This window comes from Emydura macquarii, unplaced genomic scaffold, assembly GCF_026122565.2.
Source record: "Emydura macquarii macquarii isolate MOO-44397 ecotype Brisbane River unplaced genomic scaffold, CSIRO-AGI_Emac_v2 contig_306, whole genome shotgun sequence".
NCBI lineage: Eukaryota > Metazoa > Chordata > Testudines > Chelidae > Emydura > Emydura macquarii.
In genome coordinates this window covers 14201940-14227320 of record NW_027130443.1, presented here as the reverse complement: position 1 = coordinate 14227320, position 25381 = coordinate 14201940, and the positions used below count along the sequence as shown (strand labels likewise).

The 25381-nt window shown below is 66.8% G+C and overlaps 1 protein-coding gene across 1 annotated transcript; it reads right to left on the bottom strand.

Annotated features, from left to right (window-relative positions):
* Positions 1-5298: 5298 nt before the first annotated feature.
* On the bottom strand, positions 5299-17200 carry LOC137162467 (leucine-rich repeat-containing protein 25-like). Its single transcript, XM_067562327.1, has 3 exons — positions 17089-17200; positions 8311-9208; positions 5299-6223 (listed from the first exon to the last, which is right to left on the bottom strand). The coding sequence occupies exons 1-3, from the start codon at positions 17198-17200 to the stop codon at positions 6076-6078; spliced, it is 1158 nt and encodes a 385-aa protein (XP_067418428.1). The 3' UTR covers positions 5299-6075.
* Positions 17201-25381: the final 8181 nt, after the last annotated feature.

Below are 25381 nucleotides of genomic sequence, written 5' to 3'. Positions count from 1 at the left end.
CGTCTACAGCGTGTGCAGGCTGGGCCGAAAGAGACGGCCTGGCCCATCCCCGCCCAGCACTATCGGTGATTTCTCTCCCCAGCCCCACCTGGTCTAGGAGCCATGTTCTCCCGACCCCAGCGCCAGCCTCAGGCTCCTCATGCAGGGCCCGGGGGGAGTGTGTTGGGAAAGTAAATGCCCCAGTGTTCCCCTCTGGGGAGGAAGAGCTGTGTGTCTGCTCCCCGGAGCCAGCTGGGGGTGTATTAACCATCCCTCGCAGCGGGGACAGACAGACAGACACAGCCCCTTCTCCTGGCAGGTACTGGGTGTTGCTACAGACTAGAAATGTGTGGCAGCTTGCAAGTTCCCTGGAGCACCCAGGGCTGGTGTCTGTGCGGCCGCTTCCCTGTAACTCCCGAGGGGGCTGGGAGAAGCCTGCGTGTGGGGCAGGGGCCTGGTCTATGGTGCAGCATCGCTGCAGTATGACTAGGGCGTGCAGGGTGTGCGAAGCACCTGCTCCCACGTGACGTGCGGGGGGGCCAGCGAGCACCGGGGGGTGGGGGGGGGAGCTCTCTCCTGTCGCCCTAGCTGCGGCCCCTCGCGGAGGTGGCTTCGGCCCCTCGCGGAGGTGGCTTCGGCATAGAGGGGCTTCGCTAGGGCGGGCCAGCAGCCCCCCTGCAGAGCGATGCACAGACCTGCCCGGGCGGCCCATGCGGAGGCGCTATGGCCCGGCAGCGTGCGAAGTGGAGCGATCCGGCAGCGAGCAGGGACCATGCCAAATACCCACCGCACGTGCCTTTCCCCAAGCCAGCGACACCGTCTCTCGGTCTCTCCTGCGGCCGTGTGGGGCTCCCAGGCAGGGGGGCGTCCCCCGCCCAGCTTCACTGACCGTCCCTTGCGTCACTGCTGCAGGCAAGTCTCACGACCCCGGCCGGGGTAGGTATTTGGTAGGCTCTGCCCGGGGCGCCTGCTGGGGAGCCCTGGGGTGACCCTGCTCCAGTCCTGGCCTCCGACTCTCATGGGCAAGGCTTTGGTGTGGGGCGGGAGCTGGCCTGGCAGCGCCGGGGCTCACGGGGCTGGATGCTGCCGCTTCCCCCCGTGCTCCCACACGCTGGCTCTGTGACGGCGAAGGCTCAGAGTTTGGTGCGAAGGCTGGCGTGTTCCTGGCCGGGGCTGGTGGAGCCGGGACTTGGCCCTGGCCTCCAACCTTGCTTGCCTCGCCCGTTCTGCTACGCCAGCTGCTTTCCCCCCTGCCCCCCCAGGGTTTTGTTTGTTTATGGCTTTATGATCAGGCTCCTCTGCCCCCGAAGGACAAGGACGGACGGACGGTGTGCAAAGCAAACCCCAGGCACAAAGTCCCAGCAGATCAAAGGGCCAGCACTGCCTTTACCGGCTCTCCTTTGGCGTGTGATGCAGGCACGGTGAGCCCAGCCCGCCACCTCCTCCTCCCCTAGCTGCCCTGGCGCTCAGGACCCCCGGAGCGGATCAGCATTTGCAGTGCGGCCTCAGGGGTGGCTCTGCCTGGAACTGTCTGTCCTGAAGGATCCAGCCCCGAGTGCGGCCCCAGCCCTTCACCTTCCCACCAGGCCAGCTGGGCAGCTCCTGGGGGCAGCCGGACCCCTGCGCCCCTGGAAACCAGTAGGAAAGGGGTGTGAGCGGTCTGGCTTGACCTCTCTGAGCCGGTGACGGAGGGCAAAGGCTGCGGTGTGGTTTGGGCTGCGCTGACGGGTGGTGGGGGGCTGGCACATGGGCGGGGAGCAGTGCCCCACGGTGTCGGCCTGCACTCACCGGTGCGGGGATGCTGAGTTGCCTTCCCCCCACTGGCCGCACACTGGCTCAGCGGCTGGGAAAGGGGCGCTCGCCCTCACCTCCCTCCCCGCTGGTCCGGAGCCTTTCAGGGAAGATCCCGGCTCCGTTCACTGGCATCAGGCAGGGGGCCTGGACACGGGAGCCTCCAAAGCCCCACAGCCTCCTGCCCAGAGCCCCCAGATCGGCCCGGCATTGTTCACTGGGGCTAAGGGGTCCTTCCCCCCGCCCCAGCTCTCGGCTCTGGTCGAGGTGCTTTTGGCAGAGGGGGAGTGGGTGAGCAGGGGCCGTGGGTAGAGGCTGAGGGGCAGTGGTACAGCTTGCTCGCCGCCTGCCTGGCCTGGCCCCCCCTCGGTCCCGTGCTGTATTGGAGGGCAGCCAAGAGAGCGCCTGACTCTGCTCTGAGCGGGCCCAGCTGGCCTGGCGGCTCAGCCACGGCCGGGAGCCCCACGGAGCCCAGAGCTCCTGTGGGAATCAGGCAGGCTTGTGCCTGGGAGTTCACAGCCCACGGGGAGCTGACGCCAGCATCTTCCCCTGTGCGGCGCGGAGCAATAACCTGCCGAGGTCAGCGACCCCTCCCGGGTGCCAAGGTGCTGGAGGTGTCAGCGGTTCTGCCGCACGCCCGTGCAGGCACGTGTGTAATGCTCCCCTCCCCCGCGCTGCCACGGCTGCACCCGGCGCCCTGGAGGGCTTGTTTCAAAGGCCGAGTGACGATCCTCGGGGCCGTCCCAGCAGGCCCCTTGCTGACAGGAGCTGGCGCCTGGCCCTTGGGCCCCCGTGCGGGTGCAGGGAGCCCAGCCCGTTATTCGTCGCACGCTGAGCTGACTGCACCGTGCCCTGCACTTCTCAGTCCAGCCTACGTGGCGGCCAGGCGCACCCTGCCGCCGGGCGTGCTGTGGCAGAGGCAGAGTGCACTTTGCGGAGGCGCGTTCCCTGCCGTGGCGCCCACGGGGACAGAATTCTTCTTTGGGCTTTGTGCGAAAATGCTGGGCCATCTTAAGCAGCTGCCCCCTTTTATCCCAGAGGTGGTTGCATTTCAGTGGTGGATAAGTGCTGCCTTGTGTCCTGTGCCCCCAGCTCCATTGGGGCCTGCACTAGATGACCCTGGGAGGTCTCTTCCAGTCCTACCATTGCAGTCAGAGCAGCCGGAGCCTGGGGAGGGCCCTGGTCAATGCTCTCCAGGCCCAGCTGGCTCTTGGCCCTGCCTTTATACCACTTCTCCCCACTGGGTTATGGGGTCACTAATGGGGTCGCTCCTGAGCCCAGCACGCTGAGCTCAGGGTGTGTCTTCTCCCGAATGGCCTCAGCATTTCCAGGGCCCTGACAGCTCGCCCCCAAATCCAACGGAAGCAGGTCAGCCCCAGACCAGGGGGACCTGGCCTCCCCAGAGCAGCGTCAGTGCAGTCACCAATGGGAGCTTCAAGCAATTGCGAGAAGCTCAGCCGGGGTGATCGTGGATCTGGCCAGCCAGTGCCGGCCCCGGCCCAGCTCACCCCAACTGCCGGGGCTGCATTCCTCAGCCAGCGCCCAGAACGGCCAGCTGGCCCTGCCTTCCTCTCCTTCCCCGTGCCCCAGTGACAAGGAGCCCTGGGGCCAGGGCTGCCCCTGCGGCGCCAGGAGGACACGCGGCCTCCGCCTCCGAGCGCCACCACTGCCGGCTGTGCGGAGGGGGTGCCCCCTACCCGGGGTGCCTGGGGCAGGGCCGTGGACCCTCATTCTGCACGGGGGGGGATCCCGGTCCCAGGCGTCCGGCACTGCCCACCTCTGTCACCAGATGCTGCAGCTGGGGCCGGTTCCACGCTGAGCCCCAGCCAAGGAGCGTCAGCGTCTTCTCGGCTCCGGTGCTGCGTGACTCGCTGGCCTGGGGCCACGTGGCTGCCCCGGAGCGGAGCAGCAGCCACGTGCCAGGGACACGCCAGCCAGCAGCACCCGCTTTGGGCCACGGCTCCAGGTGTGTGCCTGGCTCCCCTCGCCGCAGGAGCTGCGCGGCTCTCCCCCCACCCTGCCCACCCCAGAGCGACGCGGGGCTCGGCCGGAGTCGCAGGGGGGCCGGGGGCAGGAATCGAGCCGTGGGGCCACCCAGCGCTGGCTGCGCTAACCCGCCCATCCTCGGCCCAAGCCCTGGACTGGCGCCCGGCCTGCGGGGTCGCCATCGTAGTGCGTGTGTGCTGTCACAGGCAGGCCTGCGACCTCACGGCGCGGTGAGATCACACGGGGAGGGGGCTGGGGGGAGAAGCTCCGTGCCCAACGCTGGACGTCTGCAGCGAGTCGCCCTGGCCGGTGCGAACGGCCCTCCCGGGGCAGGCGCGTTTCCTCCTCGCTCCCAGCGCAGTGCTCAGCTGTGAGCAGCTCGCAACGGGACCGGGCGTCCCGGGCGCCTGCAGGCCTCGGCCCCAGCCCGGCGCGGCCTGGCGCGCTGCAGCTGAGACGGGACGTGTGGCTTGCAGCTGCTCTCCTGGCCAGGAAGTGGCTGGCCTCAGCCCGCCTGCCCCAGCTGAGACCCACGCAGCATCGGGAAGGCCTGGGCTGGGGGCGGGAGCAGGGGGTGGGGGGCAGGAAGAGGCTTTGCCTTTAAAAATAACCCCGGTGCGGCTCCCACAATAGCGCTCAGCGCGAGCAGAGGGTCTTGCCTGCACCGACGCGGGCTGCAGGCTCGGCTCACACGAGTCCCGGTGGCTACTCGCCGCCCAGAGGCAGGGGCTTCGGGGCAAGCCCAGGCGTTGGGGGGCTGTCTCCGCGCCCCCATGAGCACCGCCAGCCACCCACAGCCTACAGCGGGGCAGCAGCGGGGGCAGATGGTCTCTAGCGCCCCCAGGCGGTGTGTGGGGAAATGCAGGCCCCGGGTGCAGTTGTGTAACACCAGTGCCAAGTGGGGGCACAATGGCAGAGTTTCCTACCCCCTCCCCCTCCGAGGACATAGGGCTGCCCTGGACCGTCAGGTCAGGGTGGAGGGGACAGAAGAGGCAGGGGCACGACACAGTAGGGGCCAGGCAGGAGCGGGGGGGGGGCTCCCCGGCCTCAGAGGGGGCAACCCTGGCTCCCCAGCCTTGCATGTCCCCCTCCACCCCACAGCACTGAGCAGGTCTCTCCGCCCGCCCTGATACCAGCCCCATAAGTTCAACCCTTTTCCACAGGGCCCCAGGCCAGCCTGAGCCACGGCCCCTGCATGGAGCCAGGCACCTCGGCCGAGCTGCTGGGATTCGCCACCCCGCTCACCCCGCTCTTCCTCGCCAGGTGCAGCAGAGGGGGGCTGCCCCACATGCGGGCCGTACGAAGGGGGCAGGACGCTGATCTGTGCCCCTAGGACTGGGCGTCTTGGGGGGGCTGGGCCTAGAGGTGAAGGAATGGGGCCTGACGGCCCTGCCAGGGCAGTATGTGCCAGACCTGCGCCGGTGGGGGGGGCGGGGAGGCCCCCTGGCCAGCTGGAGGGCGGCGTGGCTACTGCCCTGTGCTCATGAGCAGGGCTCGCGGGCAGGCGCTGCGGCATGTTGGCTGGTGGCTACAGTCTGTTTATTGAGCTTGGTGCATGCAGCACAGGCACGTGGGGCAGGCTCCCCCCCACCCCGGGAATCCCCAGTGCGCACTGGGGCCTGGCTGCCTCGGGCCCTGCTCCAGGCCACAGTGCCTCCCCCGGGCAGCTCCGAGCTCCGGGTCTCTCCTTTCCAGCGAGGCCAAGCCTTACCCCTCTGCCTCTGGCTCGCAGCCCCCGTCTGGCTCTGGGGGTCGGCTGGGCAGGTTAGCAGCCCCGGGCAGTGCAGCGGTGGCTGGATGGTCCACGGGGTGGCTGTGTGCTGCCTCCTGCCGTGAGTGTATCCCCGTCTCAGCTGCCCAGCTGCAGAGGAAGCCCTGGGGAGGCTGAGTTGCTGGGGTTTGGGTCCCAGCAGGGCTCAGCCCGTATGGCACCGAACCAGGCACTTTGGCAGGAGAAGCAGGCGCTGTTTCTGGAGGAATTTGCAGTCTGATGCAGAGGCAGGATTGCGACCCCCGGGGGGAGCTCTCCTCTATAGGGGGAGGAAATTCCAGCCCCACTGCAGGGGACAGCTGAGCTGTCTGCATTCAAGCAGGGCGTGTTTGCAGGGTAGTTCCCAGGGTGGGACGCAATTGCAGGGTGGTTTTGCTGTAATTGCAAACCCAGTGAGTGGTTTGTGCTGCGCGGTGACACTCGGGCTCATCTGCCCCCACGTCCCTCTGCTGCCTGAGCCCGCTCCCCAGGGTGCTCCCGGGGACAGCCGGGGCTGGGGTGCCTCCAGGCAGCCAGGTGGGAGGGCTGCGGGCGGGCGGGCGGAGGGATCATTTGTCCGGGATGATGTACACGTCCTCGGCGTCGTGGGGCGGGGAGAAGCTGCTGGCCAGATGCTGGGTGTTGCCGTAAATGGGCTGGTCCCCGAGGCAGGTGTCACTCTCCATGTAACACTCCTCATCCACCTGCTGCTGGACTCTGCGACAGACCAGAGAGAGGCCCTGGGTTACCCACGCAGCCCAGAGCAGCTCAGGACCTAGGGCCTCTGCTTCTAACTCCTGTGCTTAGTGCCTGGGGACAGACTGCGCGCCAGGCGCTGCACGAGCCCCGGAGGCTTTGAAGGCAGGCTCTGAACGTCCCCTGGGCTGTCCCTGGCTCACACGGGGTGGCTGTCGCCATGGGGTCAGGGTGAGAACTGGGCAGATGTATTTGTAGGGGGTGTCTGAGCACCGTGCAGTCTGGGAGCGGGGCCCTGCAGGCAGGGCCATGCTCACAGTCTCAGGGTGCGGAGGCCCAGGGAGAACTGCAGCGACAGGCCCTGGGGGGCTGCAGCAGAGCCGGGAAGAGACCCCAGGTCTCCTGGCTCCTGCCTGACCTGCCGCACTGGCCTTCCTCTCCGTGGCATGGGGTCATGGGGGAACAGGCAGCCCCCCGGGCCCGGCTTCTAGCACAGGGGAAGGTCCCCTCCACAATTAGTCTGACCACAAGATTCTGGTCTTTTTATCCAGGAAACTGAAACTGTTGCAAGAATTTCTCTGTGACAAACCCAGTCAGCAGCTGCGGCAGCAGGGTCGGTTTGTGGGAGGTGGAGTGACACGTGACTGACTGGGGGGGGATGCAGCGCCGTGGCAGTGACGGGGGGGGGGATGCAGCGCCGTGGCAGTGACGGGGGGAGGGGAGGGGATGCAGCGCCGTGGCAGTGACGGGGGGGGGGGGGGATGCAGCGCCGTGGCAGTGACGGGGGGGGGGGGATGCAGCACCGTGGCAGTGACGGGGGGGGGGGATGCAGCGCCGTGGCAGTGACGGGGGGGGGGGGGGGGGGATGCAGCGCCGTGGCAGTGACGGGGGGGGGGGATGCAGCACCGTGGCAGTGACGGGGGGGGGGGGGATGCAGCGCCGTGGCAGTGACGGGGGGGGGGATGCAGCGCCGTGGCATGACGGGGGGGATGGAGCGCTGTGGCAGTGACGGGAGGAGGGAGGGTGAAGGGCCGTGGCAGTGACGGGGGGGATGCAGCGCCGTGGCAGTGACGGGGGGAGGGAGGGTGAAGGGCCGTGGCAGTGAGGGCGGGGATGGAGCGCTGTGGCAGTGAGGGGGTGCAGGGTGAAGGGCTGGCGCGCCAGGGCAGCGACTGACTCTCCCGTCCCAGGCCGGCCCCAGGGGCGATGAGCCTGGTGCTGGTCTCAAGCCGCCTCCCCAAACTTGCCATGACCGTTCCCCTCGGAGGCTCTGTTTCCCCATCACGGCTTCAGCACAGCTGCGCGTTAACCCCTTCCCCCCAAGCCAAGCCAAATCCCCTGGTCCTGGGGCTTTGCCCAGCCCAGCAGTGCTACCCCGTGAGTGAGGGGAGGGGGGGTTAGCCGGGGCATTGCTGCATACCCTCCTCCACTCGAATAAAACGTCTCAGGCAGGAACAGAGCCAGCTCTGCCAGCCCCTAGCCCGGGCACGGCGGGCAGCTCCACAGCTCCCGCAGGCTGGTGTGTTTCACCCGCCCGCTGACTGGCAGCTCCTCGGGTGCCGAGGTGTTTAGGGTTAACATCCGTCCCACAGTGGCTGTTCCTAAGGTCCCCCGGCCTGAACGCAGGGGCCCTGCCAGCCGGACGCCCCCTTTTGTGATAACGTCCAGGCCGGTGGCTGAACCCCGCAGAGGGGAAACCCGGTGGCTCCAGGCTGTGGGTGCAGTGCATGACTTTCTTCCTAAACTGAGCCCCAGGAAGAAATGTCCCCTCGGCCACCACCATGTACTAGCGCCGCCAGGCTGGGTCACTCCTCGGCCCGTCCAGCCCCCGCCAGGGCATGGACCAGCTGCGGGAAACCCCAAGGTAGGCAGCTGTGGGAACAGCCGGGTATTGATGGGGAGCTGGTTACGCTGCTCTGGAGCACCTGGGTTAGAGCCGTGTTGGGATCTGTCTGTCCCCATCCACACCCACCGTCTGTCTCTCTCTCTGTCTGTCTGTCTGTCTAATTATTGCCCCCCATGGATGCAGACTTTGCAGGCTGCCTGCCCTAGGGGAGGACCTGGTGCCCCAGGAAGGCCGTCTCGGGCTCGCCCTGATCAGTGCTCACCTGTACGGCGGCGCCTTTCTCTCCAGACACTCATACTGCCCGGCTGGCAAGGGCTGGGCGTGGCCAATGAAGATGTTCTCATAGTCTCCGGCCTGGCAGGTGCCCTGCTCGGCAGCTGGCTTTGTGCCGCGGCTGATGTAGCGCGGCTGGCCGTGGGCCATGGAGGTGGTGGATTCCCGCTTGCCCTGGATGACAGACGCCTTTCTCTGCCTCTGGAGCAGGAAGAAGGCCGCGCCGAGGACCCCGGCCAGCAGCAGCAGCACCGAGCCGGCGATGGCCAGGAAGAGCCACGTGGGCAGAGGCCGGCACTCCCGCGCATAGAACTCGGTGAGGTTGAAGGCCCCGGGCAGCGCGAGGCAGTGGCAGGTGCGCTCGGTGCAGTTGGCCGAGCTGCTACACGTGCAGTGGTGGACCGCGCTTCCCACCACGTCGCACCGGCAGTCCACGGCCAGGTGCAGCAGGCTGCGGTGGAAGGCGCTGGCAGGGACCGAAGGCAGCGGGTTGCCCTGCAGGCTCAGGGTCTCCAGGCGGGAGGCATTCTGGAAGAACTCGGAGGGCAGCGCCTGCAGTTTGTTGTGCTGCAGGTGAAGCTGCGTCAGAGCCTGGGCCTGGGAGAGGAAATCCCAGGGCAGGCTCTGCAGGCAGTTGAAGGACAGGTCCAGCTCCTTGAGCGATCCCGCGGGCGTGGCCGAGCCGTTGATTTCGCCGATGCCGTTGAAGCTGAGGTTCAGAGTTTGCAGAGGGTAGGCGCTGAACTCCGACCAGTCCAGGACAGGACACTCGCTGCTCTGGTTGCTTAGATCAGGCCTGGTTTTTGCAGACTCAAAGCAGAGTGCCCTGCCGGCCGGCAGACTGCGCAGCAGGAGCACGGCTGCCAGGAGCGCCCGCATCTTCTGAGCTGGGAAGCAAGACACAAGCAGCTGTAACTGGGGGCAGGGCAGGCAGCGCAGCCAGCACGGGGGGGTTCACCGAGGCGGGGAGGAGAACGCACCTTCGGGCCTGTCTGCTCCAGGCCCTCCAAAGCGCCATCCAGGCTCCCCCGCCTCCGCCACTCCTGATGGATTACGCCCTGGCCCCAGAAGCCTGATAACAGCAGCCGAGCCCCCCGGAGCCTGCATGCCCAGTATGGGGAGCAGCAGTGACTGCTCCTGGACGCCCCACCCCCTCCCGGGAGCCCTGGCTCCCCCCACCAGCACGGGCTGCTGTTGCACCAATACTCTTGGCTCTGGAGCTCAGCTGGGGTGAAAAGTACAACTGGGAAGTCCCGTGCCATGGCTTGGTGTGGGGAGGAGGGCGGTGGGGGCGGACAGCAAAGCTGAGGATGGGCTGGGGGCAAACAGAGCCAGAGACTGAGCCGCAGCGGGGCTGGGCAGATCTCTGCTCCGTCCTGGCCTCGGCCGCGTCTCCTGGGTCCGCTTTCTCCAGCGGCCGATCTGCCTGGGAAGAGGGGATGCTGTTTGCAGAGCAGGGGTCGAGTGCCCAGAGCTACGTGCTCCCTGGGGCGGGCGGGCGGGCACCAGCCCTTTAGCTCCGGGGGTCTCTCTCCAGACTGCCAGCCCTGGGCAGGCTTGGAGGAGGTGCCCGCGCCTGCAGGTTAATGCTGCCCCAGCAGGGAGGGATGGCCCCCCTGTCCCACCGCCTCGCCAGCCGGGGGGCCAGCCCCTGGCACTGTGTCTGCTCAAAGCCTCACGCTCCCGCTCAGGGCAGCCCGGCTGCACCCTGCCAAGGCAGGCACCCGCTCCCCTGCGGTTCTTCCTGCCTCCCCAAGGAGAGGTGAGCCCGGGCTCCGAGGCCCCCTGCCACGGGACCCTGCGCTGCTCAGTGGCACAGGGCGAGAGGCACCTGCCCCCTGGCCCTGGCCCCATGGAGCCCCCCTCCCGGTACCTGAGCAGCCGCCTGCCTCCAGCCCTCTGCTGCGCCGGCTCCTCTGCCGGAGCGACTGGGTGCCTGGACAGAAGAGGAACAGGCAGTTCCTCTCTTGGTGGCCGAGGCTGTCGCAGCGCGGGGGAGGGGAGCTCAGGGGTGTAGCTAAAGAGCCAGGACTGGCTTTGGGGAGCGGGAGGGGAGTCCGGCTTTGCTGGGGCTGTCCCAGGCTCTGTGCTGGCTCCGGGTTTCCTCTTCTCTGCCCCAGCCCCTGCACTTCTGTATTTCAGTCCTGCACCCCCTGTGCGCCGGGCACTGCAGCGCTCCCGTGGGGATGCTTCCTGGCACCCTGGCACCTGGGATAGCAGGGCCAGGCCAGGGGAGATCGGCATGTCCCCGGCAAGGAGGGCGGGCTGGAGAGAGTCCCCGCTGGGGCTGCTCGGGGGGGCTCCCAGCTCTGGGGGCGGGGGGGAGGAGGCCCTGCTCGGTACCACCACGGCTCCTGCAGAACAACGACGGAGTGGAGCACCGGGGGCCGGCGGGACTGGGCCCGGCAGCACCTCCGGGGGTCGCCCCAGCACTAGCCCCTCAGGAGGCTGGTGCACAGGGCTGCGCCGGGCGCGGAACAGCCTGCAGAGGTGCAGAGCGCCAGAACGGGGGGTCGCTGCTGGCCGTGGCCATGGAGCTCCTGTTCCGCTGCCCAGGCCGGGGGGTCCCGGAGTGCAATGCCCAGCCCCATCAGCTGCTGCTGCCCCAGGAAGCAGGGCCTCTGCCCGCCCACGGCAGCTGGCTCTGCACCCAGGGCACAGGCAGGAAGCTGGGCTTCCTCTGCTCAGATGTCTCAATCGGGCAAATGACAAACTATGAAACTCTGGAAATGCTCTTAAGGGGGCAACGTGGCCACCTCAGGCCCTGGGACGGCGCCAGCTGGCGGCCGTCCCCACCACGAGACCTGACTGCAGGCACCGCCTGGCGATAACCTGACCTGCTGCAGGCTTCCTTCACGCACTGGCTTCCCACGGACCTGGGGGCCAACCGGGGCAGCACCGGGCACTGCCAAGCCTGCTCCGGAGCACCGGGGCACAGAGCTTCAGACTGGCCCCACCCTCTGGGCCCCTCTCTGGGGCGCGTGGCCCCTCCATCCACGGGGCCCAGGGTCAGCATCTCCAGCCACCTCTCGCTCCTGCAGCTGTGGCTGAGCACAATGCCTGCACCGCTCCGGGGCGCCTGGCACGGATGCTAACCTGTGGGCGTCCAGGCCAGGTGGCAATACCAGGGTCCAGGATGAAATCCCACCCAGGGCTTCAGCGCCGTGTCTCTGCCACGCAGAGCCCTGCTGGAGCTGGGACCCGCCAGGGCCTCACGTGCCCACCAGCTGGGCTTCTCCTTTGCTGCACAAGTCCCCAGGCCTCAAGCAGGGAGCAAACGCTGAGCGAGCAGCTGCTGCTTGCAGAGGTCAGAGAGCTGGGTCTGAGGGGCCCACGAGCTCCCCAGAGAGCCCAGGGCCTGGAGAGGGAGAGGCGGTGGGCTTGGGGCGAAGGGATCAGGAGTCTTGGGGACCCCACCCCCAACGCGTAGCCTGCCTTATGTGTCAAGGGTCTGCGTGTCAGGGTCCAGCGCTCCCAGGTCTCCTGCATGGATGCCCCTCGGGCCCGGCATCCCCTGGGCCATGCAGCCCCTCTGGCCTGGCCTCAGACACGCTGCCCTCTTGCCATGCCCCTCCCTCCGCTGCACCATGGCAGGGCGGGGGCAGACACCTCCTCACGCTCACGGTCCAGGAGAGCGGTGTGTCCTGAGGGCTGCCCTCCCTCGGGGCCGGCGGGTGCATAGCGCAGGGCTCAGCCAGCGGGAGAAAACAGCCCCGCAGCCTCCGCCCGGCCAGGCGCCCCTTGCCGAGAGCTGCGCTCAGCCTCGCCTGCCCAGGCCAGCGTGAGTCCAGCGAGCGCAGGACACCCCAGCGGGGCAGCCGGCTGTGAGCGCTAGTGAGCCGAGCGTGCAGCCAGGGGCCGTGCTGGGCTTGCACTACCCCGCCGTGCTGCCGGCGGGGCTGGACTCGCGGCCTGGGGCAGGCTAGCCAGGCACCGCTCTTGCTGAACCATCGGGAGTCCTCAGCCCTGCGCCTGCCTTCCTCCCACCCCCCACATGCCCTGACTGGCCCCTGGCGCCCCTCCCCCTCCCGGCCAGATGTCTGACTCAGGCGCGACAGGAATTGGGGAAGCGAGGCTGGTGAAGCAAAGGCAGTTACAGTAAATGCAGCGAGCAGGGGAAAGTTCTGAAATCCCCCAGGGCTACTGCCCACAAGAGAGCTGGGGGGCTCGCCCATGCTCCCTGGGGGGGCGGGTTCAGCCCCCCTGCTCGGAGCACGCAGAGGCTCATGGAGCGAGCCCGTGCACCGGTGCTTTCGTCCAGCCCGGCTCCCGAGCGCAGACGGCTCTAAAGACACTGGGGCTGGCACCGCCTCTGCGGCATGCCATGCTTCCCCCAGCCCGGGGAGAGAGACTCACAGACTTTCAGGCCAGAAGGGACCATCATGATCATCCAGTCTGAGCCACTGCACATTGCAGGCCACAGAACCTCCCCCACCCTGTGACAGACCGATCACCCCTGGCTGCCTCACGGACAGCCTCAACTCACGGCTTCAAGCCAGCAAGTGACCGAGACGCCACCAGTCACGCTAGGTCCCACCCGCAGGTGACCCAGCCCCATGCTGCAGAGGAAGGCGGAAATCGCTGCCAATCTGACCCAGGGGGAAATTCCTTCCTGACCCCAACTCTGGTAATCAGCTGGACCCTGAGCATGTGGGCAAGACCCCGCCAGCCAGACCCTTGGGGAAGAATTCTCCGTAGTAGCTCAGAGCCCTCCGCACCTGGTGTCCCACCACCAGCCGCTGGGGCAGTGTCCTCACCCCAGCCCCCTCCAGAGATGTGTCGAGCTGCACAGTGCTCGGGTAGGCACTTTTATTTCCCATGTCAGGGACTTGCTGGTGGGTGCGACTGAAAGCCAGCAGCGGGCAGGAGGCCCTGGCTTTCCTGCTACCAACAAAGGGGAAGTTGTTGCAGTGCGGAGTGAATGTTGGGGGCGGGCACTGTGGGGCAATCCCAGGGACTGGCACTATGCTGACTCCTTACTGAGTGGTGCGGCATGACCCAGGGAGCTCTGTGCCATGGGGGGCAGAGAGCACGGGGGGCAGAAGGGTTGCAGGGCTCCCCTGGGTCTGAGATATGCGGACTAGCTCACCAAAGAATGGCCCGCCCAGTGGCTAAGGAAAGCCCGTGTCACACTGGACAGCGTTCCCTGAGAACTGGCCATACGGACGCTGCCGGAGGAGGACGTACGGACGATGGCTCCGTACTGGCTGTGCGTTAAGGCAGGGCGCCAGAAGACGGGCCGCGTGCTCCTGTCAGGCGAGAGGGGGCTCTTCACAGGGGAGCACAGAGCTGGGCAATAGATGGTGGGGGGCTGCAAGAGGAACGTGACCAGCTGGGGACAGCCTGGCCGGGGTCTGCCAGCAGACTTTCAGAACGGCAGCTGGAGAGGCGGCGAAGGCCCTGTCAGGGTCTCACACCTCAGGCCTACTGGAAAAGGGGGTGGGGGGCAGGCTGCCCAGTTCACCACGCTTCCAGGGGGACAGAGGAGCACAGGTACCGGGGCACTGGTGGGGCTGGCGGGTTCTCTCCCCCCACGCCTGCTCTACCGGCAGCACACCCCATCCCCTGGCTGCACCGCCTGGGGGAATCTCACAGCGGGCTCCATCCTGCCCCACTGGGGGCTGCCCCACCAGGGAGCACTGCCCAGCCCTTAACTCTGGGCCCCACGCGCTGCCCTCCATGGGGGAGCAGCCCCACAGCAGCAGGGCCGGGCCCACGGGCCCATGAGGAGGTGTTTGGCTGACATCTGCAGGGGAACGGGGGAATCACAGCACCCTGAGCCCAGCCGGCTGGTTGTGGCCTCGGGATTCGAACACGAGGCAGACAGCCACAGGAAGTTGCTGCAGAGCAGAAGTTGCCCCCCTCCCGCCGGCTGGGGGGCAGGACAGAGAGCTGTGCAGTGCCATGAGCAGAGGGGCAGGAAGGGGCGCACAAGCAGGGCAGGGTTGTGTCTGTGTCACGTCCCCGGGAGTCCAGGGCGGTTGGGGTTTCTCTAGTTGTCAGCCTCCTCTGGAGGCTCCTTGTGTCCCTGCTGCCACGCGCCTGCTGCTGGTCCCGCACCCGTTTGCCAGACCAGCCTTTACTGGAAGCCACAGAAGAAGAGCAAGGAGGTGTGCTGATGGCAGGCCGGTGCTGGGGGGGTGCGGAGGGCTCCCTTTCTGGCTGGCTGGGGATTTCCCCATGCACATCTCCTGGTGTCACGTGTCACACGCTGCTCCCAGGTTTGGAGAAGGAACTGATTCCAAACGCCCGACTGCTGGCCCCCAACACGTGTAGGCTTGAAATTCGGCGACGGATTCCAGCCATCAGAGGAGCGAAGTTCTAGGCCAGCCTCCCAAGGGGAGCAGTGGGGGCAAAAACCTGACTGGCTTCGACTGAGCTTGGTAAATTGACGGAGGGGCTGGGCTGATGAGACTGCCGGGGTCACCCATGTCGGGCGCGTTGCGTCGTCTGCAAACACGGTCCTGGAACTAGCCACGCCAGGGGTGCGATCGGTATGGAGGAAAAGCAGCGAGTGATCCCGGGGGCCAGGGCGCCGGCCCAGGGAGACGCTGCGGATTATCTCTGGCTGCAGCAAGCGTCCCTGGGAGCTAAGTCAAGCTCGCAATGGCTGGATCCTGTGGCGCCTCCCTGCCTCTTTGGGCCAGCTTGGTCCCTAGCCGGGCTCCAGGTGTCCCCTCCGTGGCGCGGCTGGCAGAAGGTGCTGCTGGTACTAGCCTGCACTTGTGCTGCCCCATCCCCGGTAGCATTTGGGGCGAGTTTAGTGCTGCTGCCCGGCCCTGGCTTGGCTGCCCTGCAGGGTGCAGGCGCCCTGGGCACCACCAGCGCACACAGAGCCTGGGCAGCTGCCCCTCTACTCCCCAGGGTGCTCCCGGCTTCTCAGCACGGCTGGGCAGCTGCTTTGCTGGCTGTGCTGATAGCAGAGCCGGGAGCCGACTGCTGTGTGCAGCAGGGGAGGCTCTCCCGCCCCAGCTGGTCCAGGGTGGGGTGTCTCCCCCTTGGGACTGGGTAGAGAGAGCCCCTTGACAAGCTGCGGCCACGGGGTGAGAGCCGCAGGGGCTGGGTCTCCCAGGACCCCTAGCCCAAGGCAGCTCCCTGCTCTCCCAGAGCCGCGTCCCCAAAGCCCCTCTATGCAATACCTCTGCGGCCTGCAGCCTGTCCAGCTGGGCCTTCCCGGAGCCCACTGCAGCTGTCGGTGTCCGGCACAGGTCCTGCCCACCGCTGGCACGCTGGGGGCCCTCGTGGGTGGGGCGGGGCGTGGGTAAAGTGGAGTGAGGCAGAAGTGGGTGATGGGAAGCAGAAAGGGGGTTGTGCGGAGCTGAGCAAACCAGAGGAGACAGACGGCGAGTTCTGGAAAAGGGGCAATTGGCCACGTGTGGCTCTGCCAAGGCAGGAGGGGTGTGTGTGACTGGCGGGGGGCACTGCCCGGGGGGTGCCCGTAGTGGTGCCCGCCTTCCAGTAGCGACTGCACTTGGTGCAGTTAGGAACCATTAGGATGAATAAAATAGAAAATCAGCCCCTCTCAAGCCAGATCTATTAGCACTGGGGGAGCCCAGAGAAAGGAAGACAAAGGATGAGGGGGATGGACCAGCTTCCTTGCAAGGAGAGACTAGAAAGCCTGGGACTGTTCGGTTTAGAGCAGGGACAGCGAAGCGGGGATACCCTGAGCCCCGAGTGCGCGCTGAGAGGACGTGACCGGGAAACGTTACTCATTTCTCCACGTCACACAGGAACCGGGGTCACCTGTGAATTGCTGGGTAGCAGGCTTCAAACAAACATAAGGAAGCACTTCACACGCCACACCGGCACCCTGAGGAACGCGCTGCCAGGGGTGTTGTGAAGCCAAAAGTAGAGCTGGGTTCAAAAAGGAACCAGCGACGTTCGTGGAGGACAGGCCCTTCGATGGCTCGTGGCCAAGCTGCTCCGGGACACAGCCCCCGCTCCGGGTGTCCTAAGCGTCTAACTGGCAGAAGCTGGGGCTGGGTCAGTCAATAACTGCCCTGTTCTGTTCAGTCCCTCGGGAGCAGCAGCCGCTGGCAGAGACAGGAGCCTGGGCTAGGCGGACCGTTGGTCTGGCCCGGTGTGGCTGTTCTTATGACACTCAGCTGGGTCTCCCTGCAGGTTTCAGGAGGAGCCAGTGCCCAGGGCTGGTCTCTGGGAGGAGCTCTGGGCTCACCATGATACAGGAATGAAACGCTAACCCAGGATGGCTCCTGGTGCAGCAAGAGGAGGGCGGTGGGCAAGGGCTGGTGGCCTGGGGATGCAAACCGGTGGGCTGGCCCCGTGGCCAGCAGAGGCCAGCAACGAGCCATCGCTGGAGCAGCTTGGAGTCTCCCAGCAGGAAATGTGGGGCCCTTTCCCTAGCTGCTCTGTGGAGCCGGGATTCCCAGGAGAGGCCTCCATGGAGGATCCATCATCACACCCCAACGTGTGCATCGCGTCAGTGCTGCCCTCAGTCCACCCCTCTGGGGGCAGCTGCATGACCCACACTGGCTCGCTGGAGCTTTGCTGGCGCCGGGAGCCTAATTCACCCAGCCGCTGCCCAGTGGGCCCAGTGCCGGGGGCTCAGCCGCACGGAGGGGCAGGTAACGGCCCCACATGGCTCCGAGCAGTCCTCAGGGCTGGAGCAGGGGCTGAACTGGATCGTGTGTCATTGCCCAGCCGCCCAGTTCAGCCCCCTGCCCTCTGCCCGGCAGCCAGCGCTCTGCCTCAGACCGATCCGCCGCGCTGGAGCCTGGCGAGCCTCAGGGACCTTTTGGAGGGTTACCATGGTGATACCCGCCCGCCTCCTCGGCGATGGGGTGAGATCTGCCGGCAGATGCCAGGCCCCGGAGCAGAGCAGGGCTGCGAGGGCCCGCCCCCGGCAGCAGGCTGGACATGGCCGTCGGCTTGGCTCTGCAGCATGTGCACGGGGATGGCTCAGCCCCGCGTGGCAGGGAGGGAGCAGAGATGCGCAGACATCCTGGCCTCCTCGGCGGCTGGGGAGCAGCGAGGTGGCAGCAACGGAGCTGGCCGGGGCGGGCCGAGTACTGGACATGTTGGCAGCATGTGACAGCAATGCCCACGTAAGCAGCGGGGCGCTGGCCAAGCGGGTGCCCGTGTGCCTCGTGTGAACACGGACAACTACAGAGCGGGACTCCCCGGGGCGTCGTGCTGTAACAGGTCTGCGGGCAGCCGAATGGGTCCGGCCGGCTGAGCGCTAGCCGGCCGGCGTCACCCTCGCTGGTAACATCTGTGCCCACGCCGGCAGGCGAGCTGAGCTTCGGGCAGTTCCTTGTTAGCGCTGGACCAGGAGAGAGGCGTTAGTTCGAGTGACGTGCAGCTGTCCCGGCCTGCCCCCCAGGGATGGCCGCTGACACCCGGCGGTCTGGAGTGGAGCATTGAAGAGGACAAAAGATTTTGTTGTTTATCCTCCGCCCTCCCCAAGCTGAGTGAGGTGGATCCCCCCCAGCTGTTGAGTTTGCAGCTCAGAGTGGAAGGGAATCACCCCCACAAGGCGGAGCTGTATCTCTGCTGCTGGACTGGGTGCAGGGCCGAGATTTCCGGGTGTCAGCAAGGGCTGCCCAGCTGCGTTAGCTGAGTTAGCGCCGCAGGACAGAGGGAGTTTGCTGGTTAGAAGCTACTCCTGCTGGTTGAAACGTAAGCTTGGAACCGTTGGTGTGTAGCTGTGTGGTAGACGACGCGTGGTTCCTGCTCCGACGTGATGAGTCTGCACTTCGTTTTTCTGGGACTGGCTCCAAGCCTGGTCTTTGGTGTCAGTTCTAAGGTGCACCTGACGTGGGGTAAGTGACCAGAACTGGGGCACTGGGCGTCACGGGAATGTTGCTGTGGTCCTTGGTGGAGGGGCCCATCTATCCCCAGGCCGGCTCGGGCACCGGCTGTGACCGCATGGGCATGTTGTTCTAGTGCCCAGGGGCGCACACGTGAAATCTAGGACCAGCGCTCGCCTCCCTTTGGACTTTGTGCCCTGGGCTGATCCGTCTGAGCTGACCCTGGTACTGACGCTCGAGCCACTGCAGGGGAGCGTGACAACCACTGTGAACACATGCACAATGTCGCACACATGCGCCACACAACGCACACACAACACAGTGCATGTACCCTGCACACAAAACACAGACCCCTCCCACACACATGCACTCATTCACACCCCTCCCATGCACAATATACATGGACAGTGCATGCACCCCCCCAAACACACACATATACATACAATCTACACACAACACACATGCACACGGCCCCACACATACACACACAGTGTATGGATGCACACTCACACATGCACAAAATGAGCCGTGCATGCACATACATCCCATACAAACAATATACACACACACAATATAGAAAGCACACACACACACACACACACACAAGGATTGCATGCTCATGCACACACCAACACAATGCACGCACACACACGCCGAGGTTTCCAGCTCTCACTGTAGCCCCTTGAGGCTGGGGGCTGGTTCCCGGTGCAGCTGGCTGCCTGCAACGCTTTGCCAGCTCACGCCTGGGTGCCGAGCTGGGCACAGGGCGCGTGTGCGCTGCTGTTTGCCTTGTGCTGGAGCAGGCCCCGCTGCATGTCTGGCACAGAGAGAGCCTGAGAAATCCAGGAGTGAGTGACCATGGCGTGCAGGCTAATCCCTGGCTCTCCCCACAGCTCCGTGGGGCAGGCACAGGGGCGCTGAGCGTGCAATGCCCCGTTCTACCCCGCACGGCAGCCACCTTGTACATCAGAGCCAGGATGTGCCCAGCACTGGGAGGAGGTGAGAGCCTGACACCGTGGGGATCCCCTGCCCGGCCCCTTGGGTGTCACACCCGGCATGGGAGAGGGGGAGTGAAACGCCGCCCCCCCAGAGCAGCCATGTCTGACCTCTCAGCCCAGGGGCAGGGCCTGGGGCCGCATGGCCCGACCATTCTGCGGCTCCTCCCTGGGGTCCCGCACTCCCAGCCCTGCCTTGCGGGATGACGAGGCCGAGGCCGAGGCAGGGATGGGAGAAGGGGCAGGCATTGTTCCTTGGCCCCATGGCCTCGTGATAAAGCCGTGCTGGCTGCGGAGGGCCCAGTTATGGGGCAGGGGGAGCGAAGAGTGGGAGACCCTGCGCTGCTCCCCAGCCTCTGCACCAGGAGACAGGCAGGCGGTGTCGGCTGGAGACAGAAGAGCCCGCTCAGGTTTCCCCCTGGCACCCACACGCTGGCAGCCCGGCTGGCACGACGGCGCTGGGAGGCTCCCAGATCTGCTGCATGCCAGCAAGACAGAGCTGCCAAGGGCTCAGCCAACGGTCGCCCTGGGGCGAATTCTCTGCCGCCTCCCGCAGGCTGGGCCAGAAGCGCCCAGACCCGCGTCCCCGCTCAGTGCAGAGGGGCGCGGAGCAGAGCTGGCGGCTGGCACCTCCCCAGCTGCTGCATGGCCTTTAAAGGAGCCCCTGCCCTGCAGCCCTGGCTGGCGGGGACGGCTGGGGTGGGCGCGACAGGGGATGCACCAGGACACAGGCTCTGCATTATTTGGTGTCCCCGCCATGACGCCCCTGCCTGGGGCCTGTCGCCCTGGGGCTCAGCGGGGAGCCAGGCTGAGGGGTGCAGCCGACACGGCCCTGGGAGAGGGTGGGACGTTCTCCGTGCCCCTGGGCTCAGGGCTGGGTGTGGTCACGGCTGCCTTGCTCCTGCGCCCAGCGTGAGATGGGCCAACACGCCCCGCTGGGGCTCAGCTGCCAGATTCAACCTGGAGGGCGGGACCCTGGTCCCACAAACTTAGAGGGGGCTGGTGAAATGGGCCCGTTGGGGGCCGGTCGCCCTGTGCGGCTGCCCAGGAGCCGAGCACCCATTCAGTCCACGTGCCCGGGGCCTGCAGTGCAGGAGGAGGCTGCTGTGGAGAGAACAGCCCCAGAGAGGGGGGCTGGGGAGCCCGGACATCTCAAACGGTTCCCAGCTCAGGGAGAGGAGAGGCTGTGCCACCCTGCGGGTCCCGTCTCGGGCGCTCCGGCGATGGAGGGACTGCTCTCCCCTGCCGGGCTGGGCCGGGAGAGGCGAAGGCGCTGATGCCCGGACTCCAGGCGGCAGCGCTCTGCAGGCAAGGGGCAGCCGGCAGCCCGTGCATGGTGCTGGTGCTCGAGTCCTGGAGCCTGGGGCTCTTCGGGCTGGGAAAGTTTGAGCCACGGGGCTCCCTCCCTCCTTGCAACAGCAGGAGACGGGTGCACCTGGGCCCCCTCCCTTTGTGAAAGCCGCTCCACTCGCTCTCAGCCCAGCGGCCAGCCCCCCTCCAGCTACCCCGGGCCTGGGCTCGCCTGCCGGCGCAGGGCAGCGCGTTCCCCCACGCACGCGAGGAATTCAACCCGAACTGCCCAGTCCTGCCCTCGGCGAACTGGGAACTGGCTGCACTGGCTGTTTCAAGCTCCCCGCAATGTCAATTGATTCTACTCCAGGGCCTGCTGGATTCGGGGCTGGGAATGCAGGGGGAGTCGCGGGCGGCCAGCCCGCCGGGGTGCAGCGGGGCAGGGCCTGGCCTTGTTTCTGCTGGCCGGAGCAGGGCTCTGAAGCAGCTGCCCCCCCAGCCGAGGAGCCCCCTGGGTTCCCGAGCGGGGGCTGGGGGTGGGAGGGAGCCCAGGAGGCGAGGCGCGCCCCCCCACCCCCACGTGTGGCTGCCATGTAGCATTCCACAATTTATTCGAGGAAGACTGACAGTTTTTGGGTCATCAAGCAGCTCTTGAAGTCGGCGCCTGCCCTCCCTCCGCTGGAATACACAATGAGTCCAGCCACCGCATCCCTGGAGCCCCGGGTTAGGGGGACGGCTCCAGCAGCTCCCCCGGCAGCCGAGCCAGGGAGGGGGCAAAGGCTCCTGGCAGCTCTGCTCCCTCCGTCCTGGCCGCAGCGGGCCTGGCCTCTGCCTCCGGGGCCCGTGCCAGGGCGTGGGCTGGCTGGTGGATCAGCGGCGGAGCAGGGAGCAAGGCACCAGGCCGGGCGCATGGTGCGTCCTCCCGCCCCGCTCTGCTTTCCCTCCCGCCGAGCATCCCCTGCTCCCGCGCCCTGCCCAGCTGGAGGGCGGTGTCTGATGGCCTGGGGCTCACCCTGAAGCTGACGTGTGGGCAGCAAAGAGCAGGGTTTGGGGGTGGCTGGGGGACCCCGGTGCTCACGAGGTGGGGGTGCCCCGGCACAATGGGCATGGGCGCTCGGAGGCAGCTGGGTTTCGGGGGCCCCTCCTGGTGGCTGCGCTGCAGACTGGAGCTGCAGCGCTAGGAAGGAGTCCCGCTGGCCCGAGAGGGCCCATGGCAGCTAGGCCCACTGGCCAAGAACCCTTCCTCCAGAGGCAGGGGCAGGGTGTGTGGCTGGGCTGACGTGGGGGGCCCAGACCCACGCTCCTGGCGCAGGCAGCATGAGGCAGGGGTGGGCAGGACAGTCGCCGCGGCAGGCGGGGACAGGGGGTTGCAGCCTCCAGCGGGGGCCGTTGGGGGTCAGCTGCCAGGCCAGTTTGCTGCAGGGTTTTCACAGTGACGGTTTCCCAGGGTTCCCGTCTGTGGGGCTGGGGTAGTCGCCAGCTGTTCTACCTGGTAATGCACAAACCAGGGGTTGTTTCCGTCAGTGGCGGTGGTCACGGATCCACAGGATCGGGCTACGGCCCCTGTGGGGGAACAGGCTGTAGGAGGAATCAGCCCGTCAGTGGGCCAGAACCCCTCGGGGTCTCACTCTTCCTCCAGGGGAAGCCATGTGGCTTCACTGCCTCCTTCGGCCGGGCCTTCAGCCCCCTGCTCCCCACCCCCCGTGAGCGCCGGCCAGACCACCGGCTTTGTCAGTCACTGGCACGCGGCTTCGCTGAGCACCGAGGAGGGCAGGTGGAAGCTGCGTCCATTCTGGGGAGCCAAGCGGGAGTGAACCGCTTTGTTCGAGCTCCGTCTCTTCAGCTGCCGGACCCCCTTGGTCCGGATTCCAGGTCAGAGCCCCAGCTGTCTCCAGCAACCACGGCGCACCCCCCCTCCTGACACCTCGCCAGCCTTTTGTGCCCGAGCTGGGGAGATGCCGCGAGGCAGGGACGTCTATCGCACGCTGAGTTCTTGGTTGCTAGGTTTCAATGTCCGAGCAATTGGATTCACCGTTGATAGGGGGCCCAAGACCCAGACAGCTAGGTGAGACCCATATCTGTGTCTCTGCCTGACCCGAGAGCAAACAGCCCTTTCCCACCCCCTAGGTAACAACGCAGCACACCGGGGAAACTGAGGCACAAACAGGCCTCATAAAAATATTATGAACAATTCCCATTTGGTCCCATCTGCAGCATCAGGCAATTAACCAGCCCTCCTGCCCCCCCCCCCCCCGCGTCTCCTGTTACCTGCAGCCAGAACCCCCTGCGGGGAGGAGCCTGAGTTCCCCACCTCTAGGCCCTGTCTGCAGCGCTGGTGCCTGGGCAGGTGCCCCGTGAAGCCAGCTGGGATGGGGCTCCTGGGGGGGCCTGTGTCCCTGGCTGGGACCCTGGACTCTGTGCCAATCACCCTGGCCCTGCCCACTCACCGCACAGGCAGGTGCGAGCACCAGGGGGGAGGTCACATGAGGGCTGCCAGGGAGGGCACCGCCGCCTCTGGCTGGAGACGTGGCACGTTCACTCCAGGCCCCACGGCCAGGAGAGTGCCCAGGGGGCCCAGTGTCTCTGGCCAGGGCCCTGGGCATTGCAAGGGGGGAGCAGGGCGGCCCCACGGATTCCCACACGGCTGCTGCTCTGTCTGCCCAGGATCCCTTGAAGGGCTGTCTGCCCCACGCAGACACTCGCTGGCCCTGGGCCGCTGGGCTCGGCCAGGCTCCTCTGTACAATGGGGCCAGGGCCGGTGGGGGATGGGCATGGACACAACCCCAGCATCGGCTGCGAGACACAGGCACCACCTTCCCATTGCTCTGGGGCAGGGACCCATGGAGCCCAGTAGGAATCACGGCTCAGAAGTCAAGAGATTTACACATGAATGGCTGCTGGGTTCTGGGCCTCGCCGGCTGCTCTCTGGGCGCGGGGCCCCATCAGGTCACAATCACACGCTCTGCCCTGCAGCAGGAGGGCCAGAAACCTCCGGCTCTTGTCTGGTTTCCCAGGGAAGCTGAGATCTGCCCTGATCACCTGGGCCCGGGAGCTGGGGTTTGAAGAGGCCCCGAGCCGGCAGCGGTGGGAACGCTGGTGCAGCTGTTGCTGTGTGATTGTGAAGGTAAGTCTGGGTCCCAACAGGTGTGAGCGTCTCGGTGCCTGTGCCGGCTGCCGGCTCGGCCAGGGGGTGGGAAGCAGCCGGCTCCGAGGGGCCCGGTTTCCCAGGGGCTGGATCATTTGGCTTGTGCTGGGCTTTCTAGGCCAGCAAGAGGAGGCAGGTGGCCGCAGTGGGAATTAACACACGAGAGCCTGGGGGGCTGTCAGGGCGCCGGAGAGCAGGGCTCGGCCCCACTCTGGAGGTGGGGGGAGCTCCCACAGGCGAGCCCCGCTGGCTCCTGGGCACGGGGTCAAACTCACTCCAGGGCTGCCCCTGGAACGACTGAGCTGAACGTGCCTCCTCCCCAAGGAGCTGCTGGGCACCGGGCAACACAGCCCTGGCCTGCTCTGCGCTCTCTGTACCCACCCCCCCCACCCCCGCACCCGCAGGGGCCTGGGAGCCAGGGCACGGAAGGACACACAGATCCTTCCCCCGCAGCCAGGCCCTGGGGCCTGAGGCCTAGCAAAGCACTAGCGACGGGCCATCCTGTCCTGGGCCCCGCGGGGGACAGACAAGTTGGGGCATAGGCTGGTGATTGTGCAGCACCCTGCCACCTCCCCTCAGGCCCTGGGTGCGCTGAGCTCCCTGGGAAAACCGGCCCCGGGAAGGTACAGGCTGGAGGATCCCGCGACGGCTGCACTGGCTGGCGGGCACCGGCAAAGGCAGGAATCGAGTGAGAGTGGGGTGTCCTGGGGGCCAGGCCGAGCGCTCCCCGCTCAGCTGGCTGTCCTTCATGCCCCTCCTCTGGGCACCTCCCACCCTCGCCGTGGGCACGCGAAGGAGAGCACGGGGCTGGGACCTGCACCTGCCACGCCTGGGAAGGGGGAGCCAGGGCAGAGCAGCAGCCGTGGAGAGGAGCAGCACCGGGGCTCCCAGATGGCGTGGCAGCCCCTGGGGTGCCGCAGGGAGGGGCAAGGGGGCCTGGCTATGTCCCCACGGCACTGCCCACCTCCCAAAGCCCCATCCCAGCAGGGCCTGGCCTCCACGGCTCTGCTGGCAGGTCCCAGGTCCTGGCGGGAGGTCCTAGAGGGTCTCGGGTGCGTGGAAGGGACAGTGACCGTGGTGCTGGGCAGAGGAAGCAGCTCAGACGGGAGAGCGAGTCCTGGCCGTGGGATCCGGGGCAGGAAGCAAGCGCTGTGCTTGCAAGAGTCCTGGGCAGCCATTGCCAGGCCGGGGCATTGCTAGGACCCCACGCTGAGTCCTGGCCCGTCGTGTGCCAGATCGCCTGGTTCTCTCCCCGCACCCTGGTGTCTGTCTAGCCAGGACCTGTGGGCTCCCGGCAGTGGTGCCTGCCTCAGCTGGCTGGAGCCGTGGGGGGAGCCCCATCCTGTGGGTTGGAGGTCTGCAGGACACAGCCCCTGAAGCCAGACTGTGGCACTTTGGGCAGGTGGCACAGCCGGGAACTGGCGGCCGGAGCCTGGGAGCTTGGCTGAGCATGGAGGATGCAGAGGGATTCCCGCAGGGGCACAGACCCTCCGTCTCCCACTGACTGGGGGCAGCTCCCATCCCTGGCGCGTTCCCCTTTGTCCCCAGCTGGGATCCCCCTCTGGGCCGCGGAGGGCAGCGGGGCATGCGTGAGACGTCCCGCAGCACCCAGGGTTGTGTCCATGGGGTGCCCCGAATGGCTTTGCCCAATGACCGTTGGTGTAACTGACCCTGTGCCAGCTGCCTGGCCTGAGCTGGGAGAGCGGGGTCGCTGGGTCCAGCCAGCCCCCGTGTGCGTGGGGTCCTGTCTGTGTGCACGCGCGTGCAGCGGCTCGGTGACAGATGGCGTCTCAAGTACAGATTCGGAGACATAGAGCCTGGGGCTGAGGAATATCTGCCGGCCGGTCCGGCAGCAGCTGG

Bases quoted from the DNA above. Each gene is read 5' to 3' on its own strand.
- LOC137162467 (XM_067562327.1), bottom strand. From the start codon at position 17,200: ATGTCCAGCCTGCTGCCGGGGGCGGGCCCTCGCAGCCCTGCTCTGCTC. The intron at 9,209-17,088 runs GTAACCCTCCAA...CTTGCTTCCCAG, and splicing joins GGCGGGCGGGTATCACCATG to CTCAGAAGATGCGGGCGCTC. The intron at 6,224-8,310 runs GTGAGCACTGAT...GGTCTGTCGCAG, and splicing joins AGAAAGGCGCCGCCGTACAG to AGTCCAGCAGCAGGTGGATG.